Here is a 27,645-nt window from a genome sequence, read left to right as displayed (position 1 = left end):
GATTCATATGACAACGATCATCATCTTGTGAAGGCATACCTCAAGAGTAAACTTCCGCCTGGCAGCGTATGTAAGCATTATTTATAGTTCTATACATAATATATTTAAATAATGTGTCATTATGTACACAAGAAAGATTAACATTTTCTGCTACATTTCAGTGGTGGGGATAGCAAATATTAAATTTTGAAGATATGTCTAAATGCTAATTATATTATAATAACGTCTTTCAGGCTTGATAAAAAGTTATCTTTATCACGCGAAGTTGTGTTAAATTTAAATGTACGCCATGGGTTGCTATGCCGAACGCGTGGGTGTGTCTTGATAATCATTTATTCGCCGTGTGATAGTTCAAAGTTGTTTATATCATAGAAGGCAATGACGTCAAAGCTTCTTCAAAACATACATATTTGTTTGGCCCTCTGCTCATGTTTTCGTTTCGGTATCACGACAATTAAATGTTTTCCATTCGTTATCTTGTCGCTAATGCATTGAAAATATGGCCGTAATAACTCTTGTTTATGCCGAAGTCCGTGTGTCTGTCGGTACAGTGTTTATCTTATTTATAATTATATTACCTTGGTCATCTTGATAATAATATTTTCTCAATAATAGTCCCAGTGGAATAACACTCTGATATTAGTGTACTACTTATCTCGATGGCTTCATACCTTCCTAATGACACGAACACAAGACCGAAATTCTATCGGTCAATTCTATCTATAAAAAAGCGTCAATTTTTCAGGAAGTTCGTAATGTAAAAATCTTTACGTAAATATGTTGTAGAAAAAATTTAAAATTTTTCGTTAGCTACTTTTAAAATTTTTATATGTTTGAAGACGGTAGGTATGCTTTGTAATTTCACCTAGTTTCACATCAGATCTAGTATGGAATATGAATCAAGTGCAATCAAATTACTCAAGTATACTAAGCTAAGCAATATATTATAGAAAAAATGCGACTGATGTCAATTATAATAAGGCCATAAACAGAACATGTTCATACATGTTCGATCCTACAATTTCCGTTAAATGTTTAAATTTTGTTGATTTAAGTACCTAGCTGTTCGTAGAGTTATATTATCTTGTCATGATTCGTAACATATTTATTTGTAGAAAGTATAGATTTGGGATATTCCCTCAAACCTCATAAATTCCATTTTTCATGTATCTTTTCTCGACAAAAAGAAACCCATATCGGTCCATAAACATGGATATTTAAAGTTACCAAAAGATAAATAAAATTCAACACGGCTTGAGAAAGTTTGTTTTATTAATTCGGTTTAGAAAAAAAAACACTCTTATTCCCTTGTTTTTACAGACCTTACATAAGTTCTATGTAACACATTGCCCAGCAAATATAGGAATAATTCCTTATTAACCTTTAAAATAAATTACCATACTTTATTCACTTAAGATTTTCTCCTCTTTGGCCTTCGCACAAGGGACTTCTAAATCACGCGTCTCTTTGTTGACCAATTATAAAGAAAAAAATGTATTTCACCCATCATCAGACAGACCCTTAGGATCTTGCAAGTCGTATCAATGATATTTAAAGTACAATCATTGACATGTGACCCAAGGGTCTTTGGGAGTGGAAAGTATTCCCGAAGTTATCGCACTGACGACAATCGCACATGAATTGTGGATGTTTTCTAAGTGTTGGGGCATTATCAAATGTGATATATTCGAAAGCGTCGTGGCATCTGGGCGTTACTGTGACGTAACATCGTGTGACAGATGTGGTTCATATATATATTGACGTCTTCGGCCCCACGCTTGTATTTCGTCCGCTGCTTATCTGAGCTCCTTACCTTGAGGCATCTCTCATATATTCACACAAATCGTTCGCATTGCTCTAAATTGTGTCAAGTCATAGTGATATTAGCTTGCTTCTTGTATTTCTATAATTATTGTATTTGACAAAATGTGTTGTTACAAGAACAATGGGATGTGTCAGCTGTGTAGAGAGTTTCAGTTGTCGTGGTTGCAAAGTAAGAGATATTTTCTTTTGTAATGGGTTTGAATTAAGTTTATCTTACACACCTTCTTATATAAAAATTTATTTGATTCATTTGTCGGATATAAATATAGATATCGATGAAATTTATAAATCCAAATTATTATATAAATACATTTTTTATATTCAATCATGAATGAAATTCGGCCAGCAACTTTATCTAATACATAAATTTTCTATTTTTATATTTTATAAATACATAAAATTTTATATTTTTATTTTGAAAATGTAATATGGAATTTAATATTAATATAGTTATAGTATATTTACTTGACTTTAGGATAAAAACACATCATCTACTAATTACCAATTGCTGAACCGAACCAAGCCAGTCCTTCTCTTTTTTCTCTTCCTGGTCCCCTTGTTCATTCCTGAAGGGGAGTCTATACTATAAATTCTCGCATAATGCTGTTAGTCACAAGAAATTAAACTAGGAATAATAAATGACAGATCTACTCAAGAACATCTCCGGCGCTGCACCGAAGTTCGGGTCCGGTTACCATCTCGGCGATGACGTCAGCAACACCCTGTACCCGCCGTCGCCGGTCGAAATCAAGCCGAGCCAGGCCGAGCTCACCACCGATTTGTTGCAGCAGCTGGAGACCCAGTGCAAACAAGGTATGTCCACCACGACCTATGTGGGAACCGCCTGTAACAACCATAACCCTTACCCACCATACCTCCACAACTCTCAGGCGCTTGTGAAGTTTTTTTTTAATGAAAATAAGGGACGAGACAAGCAGGACGTTCAGCTGATAGTAATTGATACGCCCTGCCCTTTACAATGCAGTGCCGCTCAAGATTCTTGAAAAACCCAAAGATTCTGAGCGCCACGACCATTGCGCTCGTCACTTTGAGACGAAGATGATAAGTGTCATTTGCCCAGTAATTTCACTAGCTACGGCGCCCTTCAGACCGAAACACATCACTGCTTCACAGTAGAAATAGTCGCCGTTGTGGTACCCATAATGTAGCCGGCATCCTGTGCAAAGGAGCCTTCCACTTTCAAAGATACCAGGAAACTGCTGCGCCTAAAGACCAAGAGCCAATCTTGTTACAGTAAGACATGCAAAAATAGACGGATAGACTAATTGGCGACTCATTGGAAGGAAAAATACATTTTTGTAATAGTAGGAAAAGTGGACGCTAGTCAATAAGTATCACTGCAAGCATTAATGCGTTTTATAGATTCACAATGTTCGCGATTCTCCTAGTGCGGTCAGAGTGTAAGCAATCTGGTGATCACTTGTGGGCGGCGGTGATCACTTAACACCAGCTGACTCGTACGCTCGTTTGTCCTCCTATTCCATAAAAAAAAACTTACACGTGTGCTCATTTAACTCTTTATTTTATGGAAAAGGAGGACAAACGAGGTCACCTGGTGTTAAGTGATCACCGTTGCCCACATTCTCTTGCAACACCAGAGGAAAAACAGGAGCGTTGCCGGCCTTTAAGGAAGGTGTACCCGCTTTTTTTGAAAGTACCCATGTCGTATCGTCCCGGAAACACTACACAAGGAAGTCTTTCTTTCACTATATCTTGTGGGAAATTTTTAAATACGGTTGTTCATTGACGGTTGCCTCTCAACGGTTCATCACGTGAGCTTTTTGCCCATTTGCCTCTTCCTATATTAAAAAAGGCAGTTTACGGAAAAGTCCTTTGATTCATGTTTGTAATGTATATTTTTTATTAAGCTTTACTTAATACTCACGTCTCCTAATAATGTACAATGTAAGGTAATTTCGTTAAAATATTATGAAAAGAAACCGGCGCTCACCACTTAGCCCGCCTTGATGTCGGCTATTTGCTAACCGACTTCAAAAAAGGAGTAGGTTCTCAATTAGACGGTTTCTTTATAGGTTTGTTACCTTAGAACTTTTGTCTGGGTTTTTGATTTTGATGATTCTTTTTTTTTGAAAGCTAGTGCTTTCCGTGTGGTCTATTGGTGGTGTTTTTCAATTTAGTACAGTTCTGACAACGGCATCCATGAGAAAACTATATAAGTCTTAATTTTCACGAACTATGTGCGCGACAAATGATCGAATAACTCAATATCACGCCATCCGATTTCGATGATTCTTTTTATATTGGAAGAATATAACTTCAAGGGTAGTTTGATGAGAGTTTGGTTATTCTGTTTAGTAGAACTATGACGTTTGCGCGGGCAATGTTACGAGGGGCGGCTGAAATATTTTGAGTCTAAGGTACCAAATGCTGTTAAGAATGTTTAAAAATTTATTTTTCTGTGTAATCCCCCTGTACTTCAATGCATTTCTTACATTTTTCAAAAACTGTTTTTAACCTAAAAAAAAATATTCGTCATTTTTGCCTTGAAAATGCTCGTCAACTGCCGCCTTCATCTCTTCGTCGTTAGAAAAATCTTAGCCCTCAACGGTCTCATATTATAAAAAACATAAATAATTGCTGGGGGCTAGGTCTGGGCTGTATGGTCGGCTTTTATTTCTTTGAATTCTGTTTAAGCCAGGGTACGCCTTGCAACTCCTGCTGTGTGAACAGAAATTTTGTCCGGCAAAAACAGGACACCTTTCGCTAGTTCTCTTCTCCTTTTCTCGACAGCCACTTGACGCACCTTTATCAGCAATGTAGTCGCGTAGTTGTTTCAGGAAGGTAATCAATAAATAAAATCCCTTCACAATCCCATAATACAGTGCCCATGAGCTTGGTTTTTCTTGACTTGCAAATGATTATGCAAAATTTGGCCACAACTTAATTCGCCGTTCTTAGAACAAGTTTCTTTACTTTTTCAACATGTATGTATGTATGTATTCGGTAACGACGTATTTGGACGTCCAGACCTGGGATCACCTGGGATCTGGGATCATCCAGCGACTCTCTGCCATGCATTGAATTCTTGGCTCAACGTTTGACGGTGGCAAACAAAAGTCTAGGTTCCCTGTAAACTGAAGACATCCCTTCAAAATTTGCCACGGCGTTTTGTTTTACTTTCTGAGGTTTTTTATAACAGCTTGGTACTCAAATTTCGTACATTACGCGGATGACTCGGGCATGGTGACTCTTACGGGTCAATAACTAATATTTCAATGACTCTTACGACATGAAATTTGGTATATATACTAAATAGGCAATGCTCAATTAGTGACATACAGCGCAAGTCATTTGTGACACCTAAATGGTGTTAGAAGTAGAATTGCCGGTTATTTTTACAAGAGTTCATTGTACGCTCGTTTATAATTTCAATAAAAAAAAAATGTCTCGACAATGCAAAAAAACCGTTTTGGACCCGGTATATTGAAGAAAACTGTCATGATCTTAAAAATACAAAAACTGTAAAATTTAGGGTTAAGGGTAGATCAAAGCCAATGGGAAGTTCAGGTTGTACCAAAGTACAACCAATTCGTCTAAACGTTAACAGAATTCGTTACAAGATACAAGATATTCATTAAGTTTTTTTCGGTTTCCAAGCCTTAGATTGGCCGTAGTGGAAGGTTGTCGCGGCTACGTTCTTTCGAATAATCGTAAGTAAATGTTTTTGTTCGTATAGTCGTAGTAGTAGTACAAAGAAGCTTAATGAAATAATATTAATACGTGATGTAAAAAAAATCGGAATGAAAAGTCTCCATAGAAAAGAACACCTCAGTAGAACTTTGATGTAAACGTGATGTTTTACTATTAAACAATGCAATATTTGCAACTTAAATAACACTTGAAAAATTGATAATTTATTTTACGATATCTTTACGAGATAATATTTTAACTTCAATGTTAGGGTTCCGTACCCAAATGGCATAAAACAGAATCCTTATAGATTTGTCATGTCTGTCTGTCTGTATGTCACAGCCACTTTTTTTGCACTTTTTTGCACCATGCAAACTTCCTCCGAAAATTGGTTTGAACCGAGGTCTTATTTTAATACGTCATAAATCGTATTATCAATAACTTAATTAAAAAATATAACACTATTATTGGAACATAACACTATTATTGGAACATCGATCAAAGTTACAACGAACCTATATTATATTATGTTACTTGCTGCTACGGAACCCTTCATGGGCGACTCCGACTCGCACTTGGCCGCTTTTTTATATAATCCAACTAAAAATATGTTATGTGGCGCTTACGCATATTGCTTTAGCACACTTGCTATCTCTGTTGTCTGGTATTGGGATGAAAGGTTAAGGCACGCCTATTTCTGGATTTTTTTCCAATATTTGATTGTGATAATTTCTTATGGGTACATACTTACTGTAATTATGGCTTTTTATGACATTAAGGGACGAGACGAGCAGGACGTTCAGCTGATGGTAATTCATACGTCTTGCCCATTACTATGCAGTGCCGCTCAGGTTTCTTGAAAAACACACAAACTCTGAGTGACACAACAATTTCGCTCGTCCCCTTGAGACATAAGATGTTCAATCTTATTTGCCCAGTAATTTCACTAGCTACGGCGCCTTTCAGACCGATATACAATAATGACTACACATTACTGCTTCACGGCAGAAATAGGCGCCGTTGTGGTACCCATAATCTAGCCCGCATAGTGTGTAAAGGAGCCTCCCACTAGTGTGATGCCTTCATTATCTGTACACGCTATAGTTGGATAACTTGTTATTATAGACTATCACAAATAGATAGATAGGCAAATTGTTGCGCATCAGACTTAATAAAAAAAATACTACACTATCTTAAAAGTAATTGTACAAAGATTCTAGTATAACTGAAAGCGATAGCAAAAAAGAAACGGCCAAACTTGACCAGCTTAATTAAGTGTGCTGTAAAGCTGTGAATCTCATGTTTCCTGCATGTTCTTGTCAAGCTCAGGATGGCGTATTGGCAAACACGAGCTGTGTTACCAGTGGGAGGCTCCTTTGCACAGGAAGCCGGCTAGATTATGGGTACCACAACGGCGCCTATTTCTGCCGTGAAGCAGTAATGTGTAAACATTACTGTGTTTCGGTCTGAAGGGCGCCGTAGCTAGTGAAATTACTGGGCAAATGAGGCTTAACAGCTTATGTGTCAAGATGACGAGCGCAATTGTAGTGCCGCTCAGAATTTTTGGGTTTTTTGAGAATCCTGAGCGGCACTGCATTGTAATGGGCATGGCGTATCAATTACTATCAGCTGATCGTCCTGCTCGTCGCGTCCCTTATTATCATAAAAAAAAATGTGTTTTACTTAAAAAATATGGGAAGCTTCAATTTAAAAATTGGTACTTAAACATTGCAGCTAAAGGAGCAGGCATTACGTTTATTATTTCTTAAAGGATCAAATCAGCGACCATTTAAATATTCTTATTGACGCTGTCATACAACTTTCTTTATTGCTTTGGACAGGAGAAGTGGCTTAACAAGAAGAAAACACTCAGACTAGAGATGGTCGTAGATATTTTTAACAATATTACTTGACAAAATTTATTATCAAACGATCACGACGAATATATACTTATATCACGACCCTAAAAAACTTTACACAAAAAGAATACCGATGTCTTATATATCTTAATATATATAAATCTCGTGTCACAATGTTTGTCCTCAATGGACTCCTAAACTAATGAACGGATTTTAATGGTGATTACTTCATGGAGTGCAGTTTGGTCCAACTTGAGAGATAGGGTTGTTTTTATTTCGATTTGGGACCCATAAATATTTTTATTTTCAATATTTGTTTTGTATGGACATATTTTCTATGAGAGAATTTAGTGACGCACGGTTTGACAGTTCCGCTGTGAAACAATTTCATTATAACAACAGGGAGCATTCTTTACGAAATATTTCTTGATGTTTAGAAATTTTATTGGCAAATTCCTATAAAACAGTATTTTTTTATTAACTACAGAACAACGTCTGTCGGGGCAGCTAGTAAATATATATATAACGGGGAAAGAAGCTAAAAATTAAAATAATATCTGAAGAAAGTTTTGAAGTTGGTATTATTTGTTATGTTGTGGTTGGAATTAATAGCACTTTTCGTTATGACTGGTTTATTTTATTAATATCTTAAAGTTATTAATATTAAACGTGTTGTTTATTATAAGTTTATATTTTATTATTATACTAAGTACCTGACCCAGCAAGCGCTGTATTGCCATATAAAGTAGTAAGAAGAAAAACAGCAATATTTTAAATGTCGACGATGACGACTTAAGATTTATCCATCTACATAAAAATAATCTGAAAGATAGTTAACAACTGTAGTAAATCTACCAACGATAGTTAGCTAAAACTAAGTTTATTTCTTACCCCGTGAGAAAGACATAAAGATACGTTATATTAGTTATTTTAAACAATTCTTTCAATTTGATTTCTGAACGACCGCGGGAGACACATCAAAGGAAAATCATTAGTATTGATTTTATTTAACTGCATTATCATATTTATTCACCTTTTAAGTCTTCTCTGGACTTCCACAAATAATTTAAGACCCAAATAAGCCAAATCGGTCCAGCCGTTCTGGAGTTTTAACGAGACTAACGAACAGCAAATCATTTTTATATCTTCTAATATATAAAATTCTCGTGTCATGGTGTTAAACTTTGAACTCCTCCGAAACGGCTTGACCGATTCTCATGAAATTTTAAGTGCATATTGGGTAGGTCTGAGAATCGGACAACATCTATTTTTCATCCCGCTAAATGTTAAGGGTCCACACGATTTTTTTTTTGTTTAATTTTTTTGACATTGTTTTTAAATTTGTTTGATTATGAGTCAGCATTAAAAAATACATAACACAACTTCAAATTTTCATCCATCTACGATCAACAGTTACTTTTGTATCGCGATTTTAATATCGGCAATACAACGTTTGCTGGGTCAGCTAGTATATATATATAGATCTTGCAAGCAAATTTTAAAGCAGCTTTTTCCAACCGGTTGAGCTAAAACATGGCATAGTTAGACATTCATTCTTTTATGAAGATACAGACATAAGGAATTCGCGGGTTTACCACTAAAAAACCCCATTTGTCGCATCACCGCTCTTCGACAACACTTCCCTAAAAGCCTCGCCTAGTATCGGAATACTGGGTCTCCAAATCTCGAGCGATTGCCAATTCCGTGGCCATCTGGAGGGCAAAGCCAAATTAGCTTCAAAGAAACTGGGCGTCATTAATAGAGCACGGCAATACTTCAAGTCGGCCCACATTCTAGCGCTGTACAAAGCGCAGGTCCGGCCACACATGGAGTATTGCTGTCATCTCTGGTCTGGCGCACCCCAGTATCAGCTCGATCCATTTGACCGCGTGCAACGCAGAGCAGCGCGAAGTGTCGGGGACCCAGTACTCTGTGAACGGCTGGATCACTTGGCGTTGCGTAGAGACGTCGCTTCATTGTGTGTCTTCTACCGCATTTATCACGGGGAGTGTTCCGAAGAGCTGTTTTACCTAATTCCTGCCGCCGAATTCCACCTTCGCACGACACGCCACAAGTTAGGATATCATCCTCACCATCTGGATGTGTGGCGGTCCTCCACAGTGCGGTTTACAAGGAGCTTTCTTCCACGTACTACAAAGCTGTGGAATGAACTTCCTTGTGCGGTGTTTCCGGGACGATACGACATGGGTACCTTCAAAAAAAGCGCGTACACCTTCCTTAAAGGCCGGCAACGCTCCTGTGATTCCTCTGGTGTTGCAAGAGAGTATGGGCGGCGGTGATCACTTAACAACAGGTGACCCGTACGCTCGTTTGTCCTCCTATTCCATATAAAAAAAAATGGAAGAGATACTTCCTAGTAAAATATTAGTCATACTGTTCAAGTTGGTACACGTAACACAACTTTTACATTATCTTGAAAGTTTCAAATAAGAAGCAATGTAAATAATTTGGTTGATTAGGGTTGATTTTTAGACATCGTCGACCTCCAAAAGAAAGTTTTCATTTATGTCGACCACAAGTAGTACTGACCACTTACGGACCACGTAGGGTCGATATAAATCACTTTGGGAATCCCGCTCTATACTATTTCGAATAATATAATAGTTTTGTGAGATAGGGAATATCAAAAATCAGTTTTATAATGTCATTATAACAAAAAGCTTTCTTGCAGCTGCAATAACAACTATTCGAGGTTATTATAATTAAATTAATAAATCACTAAAATGGCTGAAAACCAACCAACGATACAGTAAATTGATAAGTTTATTTATTGCCAAGATAACTGCACAGTTATTATATTACTATCGTTATAGCCCTTATTTACTTCTATCAATTGTAAACAAGCTGGCACCCGCGTCTTTACCCGTGCGGGGTTTTTTATGTGCCAATTCGTCGGTTCAATTGGAATTGTTCACAATTTAATGGCTTTTAATTATGTTTTATGGCATTATATTTCATTTCCATAAGTTATTCTTTAAAAGCTAATTTTACTGAAAATCCTATCATTAGCGGTTTAGCTCTTTTTTAAAAAAAACTGTAACAGATAGTAAAATAGTAAAAATAAACTCCCCCTTTCTAAAGCTAACATGACTGATGCCGGTCTAATATCTCTTAATTCATATTATAACAATTAACTTGTGTGAATGATTGGGAAGAAACAAATATCAAATAAGTTAAATCGTCTCATCTGGTCTCATGCTGTTTCTCCATCACCTATATCTGATCTACAGTAGTAGAAGTAGGTGGTAGTCTTACTCTAATTGTAACTGACTTTGTAACATCAATATATGCAGCGTTCGTTTATTAAGCTGACTGTCTGTCCAGCGGTCTCCCGTGACAGTAGGTGCCAACTACAACCATACCTGTTTCTGCCAAAAAATTGCGGTGCAGTTGTACTATTGTGTCACCAGGAGAACATCGGGTGCAGTACAATGAGACCAGAATCATTGCAAACGAAGCTGCGCGTTAATCAGTTGCTCATTTCGTCATAAAAGAATATACAAATGCATTATCGATTGCAGTTACTGTGCCGTTTAACGGTTTAATTGAAGCTCGACTGGCGAGAGTTAGGATATTTAAAATGCATTATTAAAGTTCTTTAAAAGTTCAATTACGTATTGAACTGGCCGGGTAGAGGGGCGAGGAGTCCGGCCCGGCTGGCGAGAGGCGAGCGGTTGACATTGCAACGCGCGCGCACTCAGTACGGGCGTGACACGCGACGCGACTGCAGGCTAACTGACACCCGTGACAATAAATTCATATCGAGCACACAACCTCGAGCGCGCGCGCTCGCATAGCGACCTATGCCTGTCGCCAATGTGCCGCTGCGACGCCCTTAGAATGAAGTACCACTATCGCTGCATCTGGAACAAGGAGATAGTGTTCAACTCACAGAAGCTTGTCAAGAGACGTTAGGACGTCCCGACAGAGGCTCACCCAACGACGACTACAGCATCCCGTGGATTACAGATTCTGCAACAGCACTGCCTTTATATTATTGTGTAGTTTTCCGTGTTCTAGCTGTAAGAACAATTTGTAAGGAAGAAGTATATCTTAGTAGCGGACTGCGCGATCATGGCTCTCGTATTTACCGGTACGTGTTTTGAAGTGTGTCAATGTTACAATTGTTTTAACACTTCGATGAAAGCTAACTTAATCAAGGTCTCTATGAAGTAATTCCCTTGGAAACGAATCAAGGCAATAATTTCCTGATTTAAGTAAAGTCGTTTTAAGAAACGACTTAACAATTTTATAAGTAATGTTCGTAAACAAATTTTGCTAATGTCAGACACTCGTTGCCTATGATATAAGGAGGTGTGTGTCCTCTCTGTCGCACCTCACGTAGGTGACGGCTTACGGGAGGCGTGTTGATGTTAATCTACAGCCTAGGCAAAGCTTATATAGTTCAGTACATTTTAGAGTATTGTGCGTCCATGGGGTATGATATTTGGCAGTGGTATAGTTCACATTTTACAGTGAGATGAACACTAGGATTTTGATATCATGTTATTTGTATCACAATATGCATTGAGTTAAACGAGTTCTTTGTAACAATGTCAGAGACGACGGACACTAGAGTTTGTCGCCAAACAAATTTAAAAGGACCCATGACAATATTACTATACACCTAACTTAAAAAATAATATTTTATGGTTGAATCCGAATCGATGGATATAGCCCTACGCATTAATCTATTATGGTATGACACTGTGGGTATCAAGAGTTTGACATTAGTAAAGTTGACCCTGAAAAATGCTCGTATTCCCCTACAAGTTGAGATGGTGCTAACTGTTTTGGCCATAACTTGACAACAAAATTATTAAAACAAACCGTTCTCTTTGTTTCGAAACTTGGCTATAAACGAAGGGTCTCAAATGGAAAGGTTTCAAATGACAGATACAAAAACAACACAAGATGTCGTACACAATCGAATGTAAACACGATAACTGGAATCGAGCGCTGTTCCATATTTATAACGTCAGTTATTTATTGCCGCATGTCACAATAAGTTACATTTTGTTTTGCATTGCATGAACCGCGCCACCGCGTTACACGTGTTAACTCGGAATTTATATGAACGTGTGTTCGATAGGTTTTTAGATATTTCGAAATATTTCTCGGAAACATTATTTATTATAATAATATGTTTATTCTCTTAATAAAAAGAATGTTGAACTTACAAGGAGAGAGGCCTTAAGAGAGGATTAGTTTGGTATAAATTTAACGGTAAAATGTAGATATGAAGATAAAGATTTGGCTGATAGAAACATTCACATTAAAAAAAACTCATTTAAATCGCAATATAATAAATAAGTTTGTCTAGGAATTGTTTCTTCATAAGTATTTTTTAGTATTAAGGGACGACCCCTATAGTGGTTAGTCACCCTGCCTACTGAGCTAGAGGTCCCGGGTTCGAATCCCGGTAGGTGCAAACATTTATATGATGAATATGAATATTTGCTTCCGAGTCATGATGGATGTTGTACCCATAGTACAGGTTATGTCTACTTTGGGGCAAAGATAATTTGTGTAAAAGTGTGTCTATTTTTTTTTTTTTTTTTTTACATATTTTTCGATTAATTCATTCTCTTTCAATTATGCAGTGATATTATTTATAATGTAATATATCGACTCGATCTGAGGTAGTGGTATCTGTTAGTGATAAACCAGTTGGTAGGTAGCGACCTCGGCCACCGCTCGACTTAAACATGAACTGCTCATTGGCTGCTTGTGTTCGTTATTGCGTTCTAATTGATTAGATGTTGTTACTTGGCGCGTGAACTTATTTCCTTGCAAACTACTATCATTGCGTTGCGAATGTAATGTTGTTGTTTGCAGTGCCGCTCAAGATTATTGAAAAACGCAAAAATTCTGAGCACTACAACTGCGCTCGTCACCTTGACTTATGATTTCAAGTCTCATTTGCCCAGTAATTTCACTAGCTACGGCGCCCGTCAGACCCAGACACAGTAATGCTTACACCTTACTGCTTCACGGCAGAAATAGGCGCCGTCGTGGTACCCTCAATCTAGCCGGCATCCGGTGTAAAGAAGCCTCCCACTGGTCGAAAGTCTGAAAGTCGAAGCCCATTAAAATAAGGTGTACGGATTGCATTATAGTTCAGTTGGACTGAGTGAATGTTTGGATCGCGAAATCAATTGCAAATATAGATATATATAGATGAAATGGATGGCATTTGCTTAAACCTGTTTTACCACATTCATTTATCAGTAGACTAATTAAACCATTTTGACGGTAATCTTATGTGACGTCTCAATAAATATTGGACACTTATGTTGTTTACTAGTTTTAAAATATTTTTGATACAATTTCAACTGTACTTGTATGTAGTTCATCTGCAAAATGTCTATAGTTTTTCCGAATAAGGATTTCTTTTTTTATATTACAAGCAATTTGATTAAATTAGTTACATTTACAGCCATTAAAACCTTTAACCTGGCCTATAATAAATTACTAAAAAATATTTTTAAATGAATCACTGGAAAGTACTGTTTAGTATATTTTAGAGAAGAAACCTCCGCTATTTATACCATATTCTGGTGCATTTTAATCCTTGCACTTCCATATACACGCAGTCCTACTGAAAACATGGTCTGCAAAGGTGAAACGTGGGGTTCAAAAAATAAATATAGAAAAAGTAACTTTTGCGGAAATTCCTTATGTAAAAAGTAGAGTTACACGTACACGCATTTTAATACGTTCGCTATAATCAAAGACAATACTATAATTTTCTTTATTACAAGTTTTTAGATTCCAAAGTTTCTTTAGTTATGCTAAAGTTGACACCTAAACGTCTCAATGACCAACTCAAATAAATACACTACAATTAATGAAGACATCTAACATTAACATCTCTGGTCTGGCACACCCCAGTATCAGCTCGATCCATTTGACCGCGTGCAACGCAGAGCAGCGCGAATTGTCGGGGACCCAGTACTCTGTGAACGGCTGGATCACTTGGCGTTGCGTAGAGACGTCGCTTCATTGTGTGTCTTCTACCGCATTTATCACGGGGAGTGTTCCGAAGAGCTGTTCAACCTGATTCCTGCCGCCGAATTTCACCTTCGCACGACACGCCACAAGTTAGGATATCATCCTCACCATTTGGATGTGTGGCGGTCCTCCACAGTGCGGTTTACAAGGAGCTTTCTTCCACGTACTACAAAGCTGTGGAATGAACTTCCTTGTGCGGTGTTTCCGGGACGATACGACATGGGTACCTTCAAAAAAATGCGCACGCGTACACCTTCCTTAAAGGCCGGCAACGCTCTTGTGATTCCTCTGGTGTTGCAGGAGAGTGTGGGTGGCGGTGATCACTTAACACCAGGTGACCCGTACGCTCGTTTGTCCTCCTATTCCATAAAAAAAAAGACATTAAAACCGCTTCTGAACTGTTTATCCGTATTTAGTATATGATATAAAAATGCTGGAGTGAAGTTTCAATATGATAAATAGGTTTATTCAACCGAGATACCATGTGAGACTAAAGGTTCATAGTTCCCTTATCACCCAATGGTAGTTAAGTATACTTAGTTTGACATATTTTCCATCTGCGCCACTTACACAACGATAAAAGTTTCCGACGATCGTTGATTCCTGTATCTCCACAAGTTACTGGAAAAATCTGTGCGCAGTTTATAACAGTGGAGGACGCCCGGCGAAGACCTGATAAGCGAGAATTGATAAGCTAATCAGGGGTCAGGTTTATTTATTGTATCACGGCTCTTGTTGTCAACGAGTCAATAATAACATATCTATATAAATAATTTAGAATATTGAATAAATCAGACTGGCAGCGTATATGAAAAACAACACACGATTCCAAAACGCATAAAAAATCTGATGATTGACATATATAGTTAACTAGCTGACCCGGCAAACGTTCTTTTGCCATATAAATTAAATTGTATTGATCTTTTGCTTGCTAGTTGATAAGAGATGGCGCTAGTTGTATTCATTAGTAACAATCACACTTCTTTTATATTTTATATAATTCACACTATAGTTTTATAAATTATAGCCTATTTGTTATTCTGGTGTGTAAGCTATATTATTGTAAAGTTTCATCAAAATCTATTCAGTAGATTTTGCGTTAAAGAAGTTCAAACATACATCCAGACATACAAACTTTCACATTTATAATATTAGTAGGATAATAATGTTACAAAGTTGAGTTTCTTGTATGTTCTTCTCACGAGCTCAACTTCTTCCGAACATATGGTGGTTTTAGTAATTTAAAAGAAATATTTAAAATGGTGATTCAAAAGCGCATGATCATCATTAGCCGCAAGACGTCACTGCTGAACAAAGGCCTTCCCTAAGATCTACACGACTATCGCTCCTGCGCTGTCCTCATCCAACCTATTCCGACGATCTTGACCAGATCGTTGGTCCATCTTATGGTGGGCCTACTAACACTGCGTCTTCTTGAAAGCGTTTAGTTTAAGCCTAATTGAATAAAGTTTATTTAACTTTGACTCTGAATCGATAGGTTCGGATTTTAATAATTACATATTTGAGTATGGTGGTCAGATATATATGAATAGTACAATAGTAGATACAAGCTATCTAGCTGTTTACAATTGACCTTATATATTCAGATATTGATTTTTGTGAAGTCAGCGGAAAAAGCCTTAGGTAGGTACATACTTTAAATTTACGTACTTACAATAACTCCTATAAATCTATAGGCAAAGACAACGTTATTCAGTATGTACATTCGAAGGCACCTACGCACACGGAGTAGAAGAATCGACAGAGGTTCGAAATTGTCGCCATTTAAAATCTCAGATGACAAAATATTTGTACAAGTTTTACAAATTAGTGGTAGTGTAAAAAAATTTTAAACGTCTATTAAATTTTGTCAAAAAAATTGAATCATCGAAAATTGATTTTTTTCGTACACTAGGTACTTGAATAACACTGTTTAATGTTGATTTTTGACTTTACTAACGACTGGAATATGTTTCTGGAAAATTTATAATAGGCACAGTGCCACTACTTTTTTTTAATTTTTTTTTTAACGTAACCACGTTTATTTTAAAAGAGTAACATGTACTTCTGTCACCGCAAAACAAAGGTACCTGAAGCCTGAAATATGTGCCGCGTTCATTCAAATCTTCGTCTTATCGCGACAATGTGGCCGCAGTATAACAAGTTAAAACTATTTTGAATACGACACTCTACTGCACTATGCCGCAAGGCTTAACATCGGAATTCAACACAATAATTATTCAAACCGTTTAACACATAAAGGTTTCGTTGATGAAACCGGTTAAGAACGATTTTTTCAAACTATCTTCAAGGCGGAGCCATTGTTTAAAGTGGTGCTGTATATTGACCACTTGACCACACGATCACAACGAGTCAAACGCGTACTCATCAAGAATTCAAGTTTCAAAAAAATATACCGAAACACAGTACGCAAAACCGGAGGCCACCTTTTCAATATCAATTTATATTCATAACGTTTAAAACAATTTTGTTGTTTGATGTTTCAATGATAGAGTTGGATGTTAATTACTATTGAACTTTATATAGGCCAGCTGTTTGAGTTGTGTTGGAGTAGCGTATCGGTTCACTAATCAGAGCGGTGACAATTAGAATCAATTGATTTTGTTTGTTGGGAGTCGGGAGCGCCCTCGACACACTGTCGCTACAATCTGTTAATGTTCAATATCAATATTCCACAAACGCTGCGAGTCAGAAGAGTCGGTTTACCACCTCCCCCCCACCTTTGAATATTGTAGAATCATAAAATCACTCCTTAAAAATAGATTTCTTAGAGTTACAGTCAAAAATAGCTTATCTCCCCCACATCCAGTAGTAGCAGGTGTTCCACAGGGCTCCATCATCTCACCCAGGACATTCTTACTCTATATGAGAGATATCCATAAACCTCCTAACACGGCCCTCGCCCTGTACGCTGATGACACAGCTTATCTGTGCAGCTGTAAGAGCATCGATTCTATAGTCCCACCTTAATACATTCTGCAAACAACTACTTTAACAAGTGGAACCTTAAAATCAGTGACACAAAGACCGACGCGATACTTTTCTCATACAAAACATAGACTACTTTATTTTCATCATTATGCATCTAATCTAACCGACCTAGCCCAAATGTTTGCGCAACTGAAGTGGCAGTGGGCGGGGCACAAAGCTCGACGGACAGATGGCCGTTGGGGCAGTAAAGTCTTCGAATGGCGACCACGTACCGGAAGACGTAATGTTGGTAGGCCCCTCACAAGATGGAACGACAATCTGGTCAAGATCGCCGGAATAGGTTGGATGAGGGCAGCGTAGGAACGATCGTCATGGCGATCTTTGGGGTAGGCCTTTATCCAGCTGTGGACGTCTTCTGGCTGAAATGAATGAATGAATCTAATTTAACATAATACGCTAATTGAATAATTCTAATATAACGCGTAACGTCACGTCTTACATATTTTAGGCTTCAGGTACCTTTGTTTTGCGGTGACAGAAGGTACATGTTACTATATATATACTAGCGGACCCGACAGACGTTGTTCTGTTATAACAAAAAAACTTGCGGATGGAATTTCTTATAATATAAGTAACGTGTAGATACATATAGTTTAGTATATAGTATAGTTTGTACCTCATACCAAGTTAAATGTATGTAGACGAGACATTATTTCACGTAATTTCTCTGGTTTATAAGCAGTAAGATTGTTAGTGTGACCATATCTAAAAAAGGGTACCATAACATTTTCTCCACTTCAATTCACAATAATTTATGTTATAAATACGAATAATGTTCGTTTTATATTAGAGGCTATGTATTTTTGATATAAATTGTATGCCTCGCTATTGCATAAAAAATAAAATTAAAAATTTTCCTATTATTTTCGCTGTCGCGTTGAAAAACGTCTTATGAATCACGTCTGCATTGATCACAATAACACAATAACACTCTTGGTTCTTTTATCTAATACAGCCTTGAACATATTAAGGACAAATCACCCTAGTTTAAAGTACATTCGATATCGTAATTAGAATTTAGATATTTATATGCTGTGAGAAGAATTTTTGAAAAAAAAAATGTTACGTACTTTATATTATAATAGTTTGTAGGTCTATCTATACTTATAACCCCTGTTCATATTTCATTCTTTTTTTTTACAGAAAATCTATTCTCCAACTGGTTGGAGGAGAAGGTGGATCTGCCTATGTTCGATAACATCTCCCACGTACCGGAACGTGTTGAAGTGCCTCAGACGACCTTGGCGCCAACCCTTCCTTACCCTTACCCGACGCAAACCGTGCCTCAACCGACCGAGGAGCTGCTGCGCGAGTTCGAGACCGTGTACGGCGTCGTGGAGCTGACCCACCTCACTCCTCCGCAGAGTCCGCCCGGGCCGGCCACCCAGCTGCTCCTCAGCTACGCCCAGCAGGCTCAGTGCGTGCCGTTGCCCACGCTGCCCCAAGCCCCCGCCGGCGACACCTGGTGCCCGGCCTCAGTACCGACCTCGTTGTCGGACTACGACTGCGACTCCCAGGCCCTCGAGGAGCTGGTGCGGCACCGCGCCGCGCAACTCGCTTCGCCCGAGCACTCCGGCGAGAGCGTTTCGGACTCGCCACCGTCGTCGCCGTCGTCGCCGCGTTCCACCGACGACGAATGGTCGTCGCCGACGCGCCCCAAACCCTACTCCCGCAACGTGGTCGACCGGCGCTCGCGCAAGAAAGAACAGAACAAGAACGCCGCGACGCGCTACCGACAGAAGAAGAAAGCCGAGATCGAGGTTCTTCTCAACGAGGAACAGTCTCTGAGGCAGCAGCACGTCGAGCTGGGAGACAAGTGCGCCGACCTTCAGCGCGAGATTCGGTACCTCAAGGGCCTCATGCGGGACCTGTTCAAGGCGAAGGGCCTCATAAAGTAATCACCCTTCCATCCTCACAAAGTGAAAGAATTACCTCCGTTGCGTCAACGTGCGCTCTGCGTCAGTCCTAAAAGAAGTTAAGGAGATTAATATTGGATGTTAACATAAGTTTATTACGTTAATTATAAGTTTGTACTTTATAGTTAATTATTACTTCGAGCAGCATTTGTCATTCATTTCATTTGTCGAGGGATAACAATGTACATCTTAATTCACAGGCGACGTTCTCGCCTTTTATTAGAGGATAGGTTGCATTCATTGTAATGAAAACAACATCATTATGAAGTTATCAATGTTTTGTTATATTTTATTATTATAAATTGTTATTTTATCAAATTCACTTCATCATATTTTATAGTATAATATCTGTTCTTTGTTTTCATACAATATATGGAATGCGACGGCGTAAAGGGTTGTTTTATTTTGCATTTCTTAATAAATTGAATTTCTGATATTTTAAAAAAGTACCTAACGTGCACTTTCAGGTGATTTATGCATGTTGATAGAATGAAAAAAATAGAAAGACGGCTCAAGTTTATGCAACGAATTTGAATCAAATTGTGAGAAAACGTCTCCCTATGCGACTATTAGTTCGGGAATGTACAGTAAAGGGACCAGGCCAAGAGTACTAATAATGAAAGAAGTACTGATTTGATTATTAATAATAATAACTATTAACCAGAACAGAGTAGTGTCGAAAATGCATCTTTGCATCTACAATTTACAATAAGTTACTGATAATATTAAACGTGAAAATATATTCTACTTTAAAAAGTTACTGAATTCTAACTTAATAAAAAAATATACTGCACTTAAAAATATTATGTTTACTATAAAGATTGCAAATAATAAATTACTACTTACTGACGGACATCAATATCATTATATGACATCTTAATAAATACAAAAATCCAGTGTCCTGATGTTAACTCCTAAACTAATGAACGGATTTTATTGGGGATTACTGCATGAAGTGCAGTTTAGTCCAACTGGAGAGATCAGATACCTAGTTTTATTTCGATTTGGGACCCATACTTATTTTTATTTTCAATATTTGTTTTGTATGGACATATTTTCTATGAGAGAATTTAGTGACGCACGGTTTGACAGTTCTGCTGTGAAATAATTTCATTATAACAACAGGGAGCAGATTTCACGAAATAATTCTTGATGTTATGAAGTATTAGTGACAAATCCATAAAACCCATAGATACCTGTTGCTCGTAACATGGATCTTATTATTTATTCAAGTTATTATTAAGAAAGCAAGATTTAAACATAAGGTAGGTTATTTATAAGTAAATATTAGCTATGACAGTTCTAGATGAAGCATTCTTAATTTTACTTGGCATTGCGTAGAGACGTCGCTTTATTGTGTCTTCTACCGGATTTATTATGGGGCGTGTTCCGAAGAGCTGTTTCACCTAATTCCTGCCGCCGAATTTCACCTCGCGCCACGAATTAGGATATCCCCACTGTCTGAATGTGTGGCGGTCCTTCACAGTGCGGTTTTCAAGGAGCTTTCTTCCACGTACCTACTATAAAGCTGTAGACTGAGCTTCCTTGTGCGGTGTTTCCGGGACGATAGGACGTGGGTACCCTCAAAAAAAGCGCGTACACCTTTCTTAAAGGCCGGAAACGCTTCTGTGATTCCTCTGGTGTTGCAAGAGAATTTGGACGGCGATTATCACTTAACACCAGGTGACCCGTAGGCTCGTTTGTCCTCTTTTTCCATAAAAAAACTAAATAGACATTAAACATTACATTACACGTTTCCATATAAACACTAGCATGACAGGTGTTTTATATTTTATCACAATCATTATTCACATAATCCAAATAAACAATAATTTATTTACTATTTCTCTACATAGTTTCAGTATATTCCTAGATATTTTTTGTTTACTCAAGGTAAGGCTAAATTTTGTTTGTTTGCTACAAGCGACATACTTGAACTACAAACTCTTAGGAACCTCAATACTTAAACGATAGTCCACCTTAAAGGTCGCCAACGCCTTTCTTGGCCCCTGATGTTGCGGTTGTCCATGGGTCTCACCATAGTAATGTCAAAGGATATAACGGCATTCTACATGGTTTATCTTCTCAGTACTTAACACTCATATCTACATTCCTAACGTTTGGCACAGTAAACATTATCGGTGTTTTTACAAAAAAAATATGTAAACATGACTTAGTCACGTGTTTTGTTAGACACTGAATAAATATAACAACGTCAGCGAACTAACAATAACTACGTCTAAAACGGAGTTTATCTTTTTCTATTATAGAAAAGTGTTTAACTGAAACGTCGTTAAGCACGGCAAAAACTGAAGTGTGCAGGGACAAAAGGAACGGAACTCAATTTTTGTCAGTCATCATATCAATCTGTCATCATATAGATTATAGGTAATCTAAATCTTCCTTACTAATATAATTCAAATTCAAATATTTTATTCAAAATAGAATTCAAAATCACTTATTGAACGTCAAAAAATACCCATATACCCATTCAAAAAAGACTGCCTCAGACCTGAGAAGAACTGGTGCAAGAAACTCAGCGGGTTTTTTTTATATATAAAAATATAGATTAGAATGTGATATCGTACAATAAACATTTATAATTATCAAAGATGAATGTGGTGTCATTCAGAAAATAGTTTATGCTATAGTAACCTTTCCCACACAAAGTTTTTTAACAATTCTTTTAAATTTCGTAACACATTTGTTACATTTTCTGGGATCATATTGTAGAAGCATATACATCGCATAATAAAAGACTTACTAACTCGACTTAACCGAGTAGTAGGCATAACAAGTTTATGTTTGTTCCTCGTGTTAACATTATGAATGTCACAGTTTCTAGCAAATTCCTCAATGTGTCATCTATCAATCTATCCGTTGTTAAAGTTGCCGCACTTTGCAATTACGTCTGCGGTATCTACTTAGTTGGAGCGCAGCGGAGACCAATCCTCAATCTAAGTTTATGGTATTATTTATTCTTGACTACGGCTGACCCGACAGACGTTGTTCTGTATATAATAAACAGAATAGTGTTTTTTTATGAATTTGTCAATAATTGAAAATATGTCCATATAAAACAAATAGTGGAAATGAGAATAATTGCTTTAGATTGTAAATTTTCTCTTACATTGAACAGCCACTTCGTCAATGGTGGGTGAATTAAACCTCTTTGTGGGTTCACCGGCAGGTGTTTTGTCAGCTCGAATGACAATATTATGGCTGTTTGATTTGCACGAACTCGTTGCATTCTAAGCCTGTGTACTTCATTGTCACTCACAAACTTATGACTTATCAGTCTACATAAAAATAGTCTGATAGATAATTAACAACTGTTGTTAATGTACCAACCATAGTTAGCTAAAATTAAATTTATTTTTTTCCTGAGAAATTTAGAATGATATAAAAATTCTTATTAGTTATTCATTTTAAACTATTCTTTCAATTTGATTTCTGAACGACCGCGACGGGGGACACGGGAAAGGAAAAACAAAATTGTTGTTTTTATTTAATTCTGAGTATTAGCCTTCCCTGGACTTCCACAAATAATTCAAGACCAGAATTAGCCAAATCGGTCCAGCGGTTCCCGAGTTTTAGCGGGACTAACAAACAGCAATTCATTTATATATATATATATATAGATTACATAAATGAAAATAAATAACAGCAACGCGATCAAAATTATAAGCGTCAACAATGTTAAATAGTGTGACAATCATTGGTAACAATTAATGGTGTCATGGTATAATCCAGTTTGCAGCAATATAAGGAAAATCTGATTAAATAATTATTTAACATAACTCGTTACATTTGCAAGTTATTTCACGTAGGTAGCTGCTTACATATCATTGTTATATTCTATACAAATATAAAAAGTTATTCGTATGAGTGTGGGCGAAAATCTCGGAAAGTATTTGAGCGGTTATATTTACAATTTGTTATGTTTTTAAAGTGATAACCCTCATTTCTAGGATTAATACACAAATAAAATTTGAAAACAAAATTTTGTTATACAATGTTATCTAATATATAAAATTCTCATGTCGCGGTGTTTGTAGTTAAACTCCTTCGAAACGGCTTGACCGATTCTCATGAAATGTTGAGTGCATATTAAAAATAAATTGTATCTAATAGTACGACGATAAAACTGTAAAATAATTCGATTCCATTTTGTGTAATATCAGTAATATGATGCGATGACTTTAAGCAAATGCTTTCAGTGAAACTTCGCCACAACACTTTAAAATTTAAAGAGCACAATGAAGAAATTTGCATCGACTTTATGCGCTCATCTTAAGAATTATAAATTTAAAACATTATATAGTTCAAAAGGGTCTTTGAAGCATATAATCAATCATCAACTAGTTTTTTATGTCCTGTAAAACATCAGTATTAAATGAGTAATTGAAATTCAAGGAAATTACAATTAATTATTAAACCTCATTATTTATTTCTAGTGCATTTAAAAAATTATGTAATATTTAATATTAGGGAAAATATTTTTTCACAAATTTAATTTGAAAACAAAATTTATGATCGATGCGGGACTCGAACCCGCGACCTCTCGCGTTCCTTGCGAGCGATCTTCCACTGACCCAACCGTTCGACTGACGTATCCGTTTTTTAAAGTTAACTTTAAACATAGTACAATTAATTATTAAATTCCATTATTTATTTCTAGTGCATTTCAAAAATTATTTAATATCAGGGAAAATATTTTTTCACAAATTTAATTTGAAACCAAAATTTATGAACGATGCAGGACTCGAACCCGCCACCTCTCGCGTTCCTTGCGAGCGCTATTCCACTGACCCAACCGTTCGACTGACGTATCCGTTTTTTAAAGTTAACTTTAAACATAGTACAATTAATTATTAAATTACATTATTTATTTCTAGTGCATTTCAAAAATTATTTAATATTAGGGAAAATATTTTTACACAAATTTAATTTGAAAACAAAATTTATGAACGATGCGGGACTCGAACCCGCACCTCTCGCGTTCCTTGCGAGCGCTATTCCACTGACCCAACCGTTCGACTGACGTATCCGTTTTTTAAAGTTAACTTTAAACATAGTACAATTAATTATTAAATTACATTATTTATTTCTAGTGCATTTCAAAAATTATTTAATATTAGGGAAAATATTTTTACACAAATTTAATTTGAAAACAAAATTTATGATCGATGCGGGACTCGAACCCGCGACCTCTCGCGTTCCTTGCGAGCGATCTTCCACTGACCCAACCGTTCGAGTGACGTATCGGTTTTTAAAGTTAACTCTAAAAAAAGAACAAATTTAAATTTGTGTAATTAATTCCAGAAGTGAGGTTTATCACTTTAAAAAAATAGCAAATTGCTTAAAATATTTTTACATTGGTATGTATTTATATTTTATCCTTACTCTGTTTCAAACTGAAAAGTCAAACTAAATATTTATAGTAACAAGAGTTTAAACAGTGTTTTAAAACAAACTCGCATGTTTGCAATGGAACTACATTCTAATATATTATGCTAGCTTAATCAAATTATGATTGTGAAAGGGGTCGTCAGAGGTTTGGTCAGACAAAGTTGTATGTTTGCTGCAGGATTGTCGAAATTTCGCTTTCAAAATTCTAGTTATTCTGAATCGTATGATATCCATTGAGTATTATATCAAGAATGGTTTACTCTATGTGCTAGCAGACATCATAATATTGTATATGAAATGGTCGCGCAATAGGTTTTGCGCTAATTACGTTTCTTCTTTATTATCGGAGCAGGCACCGAAAACTATCCTTTGAAAGTTGGGCCAAGCTTTCTGGTCGTAGCATTAGATTTGGATAGCGGATGCACGACTGTAAAGACAATTGTTAAGTGGCTCAATAAAAGCGTACAATACTTGAACCAAATAAGTTAGCTCACATTCTAGTATATAGCAGTGAGAGATAATACAAATTAACCAAAATTTATGAACGATGTGGAACTCGTACCTGCGATCTCTCGGGTTCCGTCAGAATGCTCTTTCCAATTGAGTCAACCGTTCGAATACGCATGGGTGTAAATCTTGTATGCTTTGTCCAAATTTTAGGTTGTGGCTCCATCAACAGGATCTACTTTACGGTTGATGACCTTCTCAACAGTTTTTCAAATCTAAACAATTTGGTATTTTAAAGTTACTTTAAAGTTATTTTAAAACAAAAGATGAAAGAATAAAAAATGAAAGAGCGACACGAGGAAGGGTGCTGGTCTGGGACGCGACTTGCAACGACGCTCTGGCTCCTTCCCAAGTTATGTCAGTTGGTGCTGAGGCTGCTACTTCGACTGCCGAAGACAGTAGCATTGCAAATATGTTGGTATCAGTGAGTCTTACATCTTTGTGCCGTTTGGTGTCGAGACACTTGGCTCGTGGGGCCCAGATTCGCGGATATTGTATAAAGTACTATCTTATATATCTTAATCTTAATCTTATCGCCTCAATAAGGCTACTGGCAACCCAAGCGCTGGCAGCTATTTCGCTCAACGAATCAGCCTAGATATCGAACGTGGAAATGCTGCCAGTATTCTTGGTACGCTTCCCCGTAGTGATAGTTTTAATTTTATGTAATCATAGTATTGTAAATATAGTTATAAGATTTATTTTGTTTAAATTCATATATGCATTAATATCAAAAGTGAGTGTTATCACTATAAAATAACAAATGGTTTAGTTAGGGATTAATCAAAGAGGAAGGGGATTGCAGAGGCAAGACTTTCAAAGAGTTGTAGCATCGCAAAAAGTCTGAAGGAGTGTGAAAGAGAATTGAAAACAGTTACAAAGTAAAATCACGTTTCATACAAGTAGTAGTTTATAGAATGTAACCGATACTCGATTCTGCACGCAATTATTTAAACCTCCTAATGATCGATGAGTCCACATCGAAGAAAGACGTGCTCGGCAGTTAATTGTGTGGATTAAGGGTATTGTATCTTTTCTCTACACGCGCTAGTAAGGCTCTTAAAATGTCTGAAAATACCGTTTTCAGATAACGTAAACTTTATTACGATTTCTCAGCGATGACTCATGTTAGCACAAGGGTGAATAAATGTTATTTCTACAATAAATTGGAATATCCAGTTTTGAGGAATTCATGTTTAAAGTTTAATGAATATTAGTGTATTCCATACATGTAGGTTGGACTACTAACTCATGATGTCATTTAAAGAGTGACAGCAGGGCCGCCATTTTTTGTCAGTCCGTTAATAGGAATCACGTGACCAGTTTTGTGTTCTTAACTCAATTTCGACATGAATGTGGTTTGGAACGTTTTACGGGAATTACGTCTAATTAATTATACCTAGCTTGTTCTAAATACTTATAAGTACGTTATGAATTATGATCGAAGTAAACTTAAAAGTAGAAATTAATTTTTAAATCTGTAGAGTTGTGTAGTGATCATAATATAAAACCCTCTGAGAAAAACCAGACACCAGTAGATTGTATATCAATATGGAACAGACTTTTTAATTTAAACATTATTAATTCATTTTATTTTGGTTTGCTATTAAAGTATTTTTATTTTAGTTTTTGTACTGTACATTATTTCCTTCTTTATTCGTCACAAAACAGCATTAAAAGTACATCTAATATATAAAATTCTCGTGTCATGGTGTTATACTTTAAACTCCTCCGAAACGGCTTGACCGATTCTCATGAAATTTTGAGTGCATATTGGGTAGGTCTGAGAATCGGACAATTCACGGCAATTTTTATTTTTTTGACACTTTTTAAATTTGTTTGATTATGAGACAGCATTAAAAAATACATACATTTTCACCCATCTACGATCAACACTTACTTCTGTATCGCGATTTTAATATCGGCAATACAACGTTTGCTTGGTCAGCTAGTATATATATACAATGTATAACTAGATGTCTTTTTATATCGTATCTGTCGACTTTTTTTTAAATTATGACCATGAAACCTGGTGATGATACAAGTCCAAAATAAGAAAGTATGGGATTGCGAGGCTCTAATCATAAACTCAACTCAGAATACAAATAGGAGGCCAATACATTTTGTATTGAAAATACTAATTAAGTTAATATTATGAATTGTAACTCACGAAAAAGCCGGCAAAAACTTTAGTTTCATAGTCGTGACTTGTATCAAAGCCACGACATAGAAATTGAATGTTTCTTACTTTTTGCTCTTAATAGTGATTTTCATTATTGTAACACTAGAAATATAAAATACATAATAGCTTTAAGGGTAAATGTACACACTTTTATAATAAAATCCCAGCCCCTGTTCAGCTATTATTTATAAATTTAAATGTGTTATAAAAAAATGGCTCTCTCGAT

At 36.6% G+C, this 27,645-nt stretch overlaps 1 protein-coding gene across 1 annotated transcript in view; it reads left to right on the top strand.

The window, feature by feature from the left end:
• Positions 1-19,710, top strand: part of LOC126970169 (activating transcription factor of chaperone) — a 39,129-nt gene extending 19,419 nt beyond the window's left edge. The window contains exons 4-5 of the mRNA XM_050815946.1: positions 2,470-2,637; positions 18,546-19,710. Of these exons, the coding sequence (XP_050671903.1) occupies positions 2,470-2,637; positions 18,546-19,300 (923 nt within the window). The 3' untranslated portion in view covers positions 19,301-19,710. The remainder of the gene's footprint in view (positions 1-2,469; positions 2,638-18,545) is intronic.
• Positions 19,711-27,645: the final 7,935 nt, after the last annotated feature.

Source organism: Leptidea sinapis, chromosome 20, assembly GCF_905404315.1.
Source record: "Leptidea sinapis chromosome 20, ilLepSina1.1, whole genome shotgun sequence".
Taxonomy (NCBI): domain Eukaryota; kingdom Metazoa; phylum Arthropoda; class Insecta; order Lepidoptera; family Pieridae; genus Leptidea; species Leptidea sinapis.
Note: the sequence above shows the minus strand (reverse complement) of the source record. Positions and strands in the feature narration are given on the sequence as shown.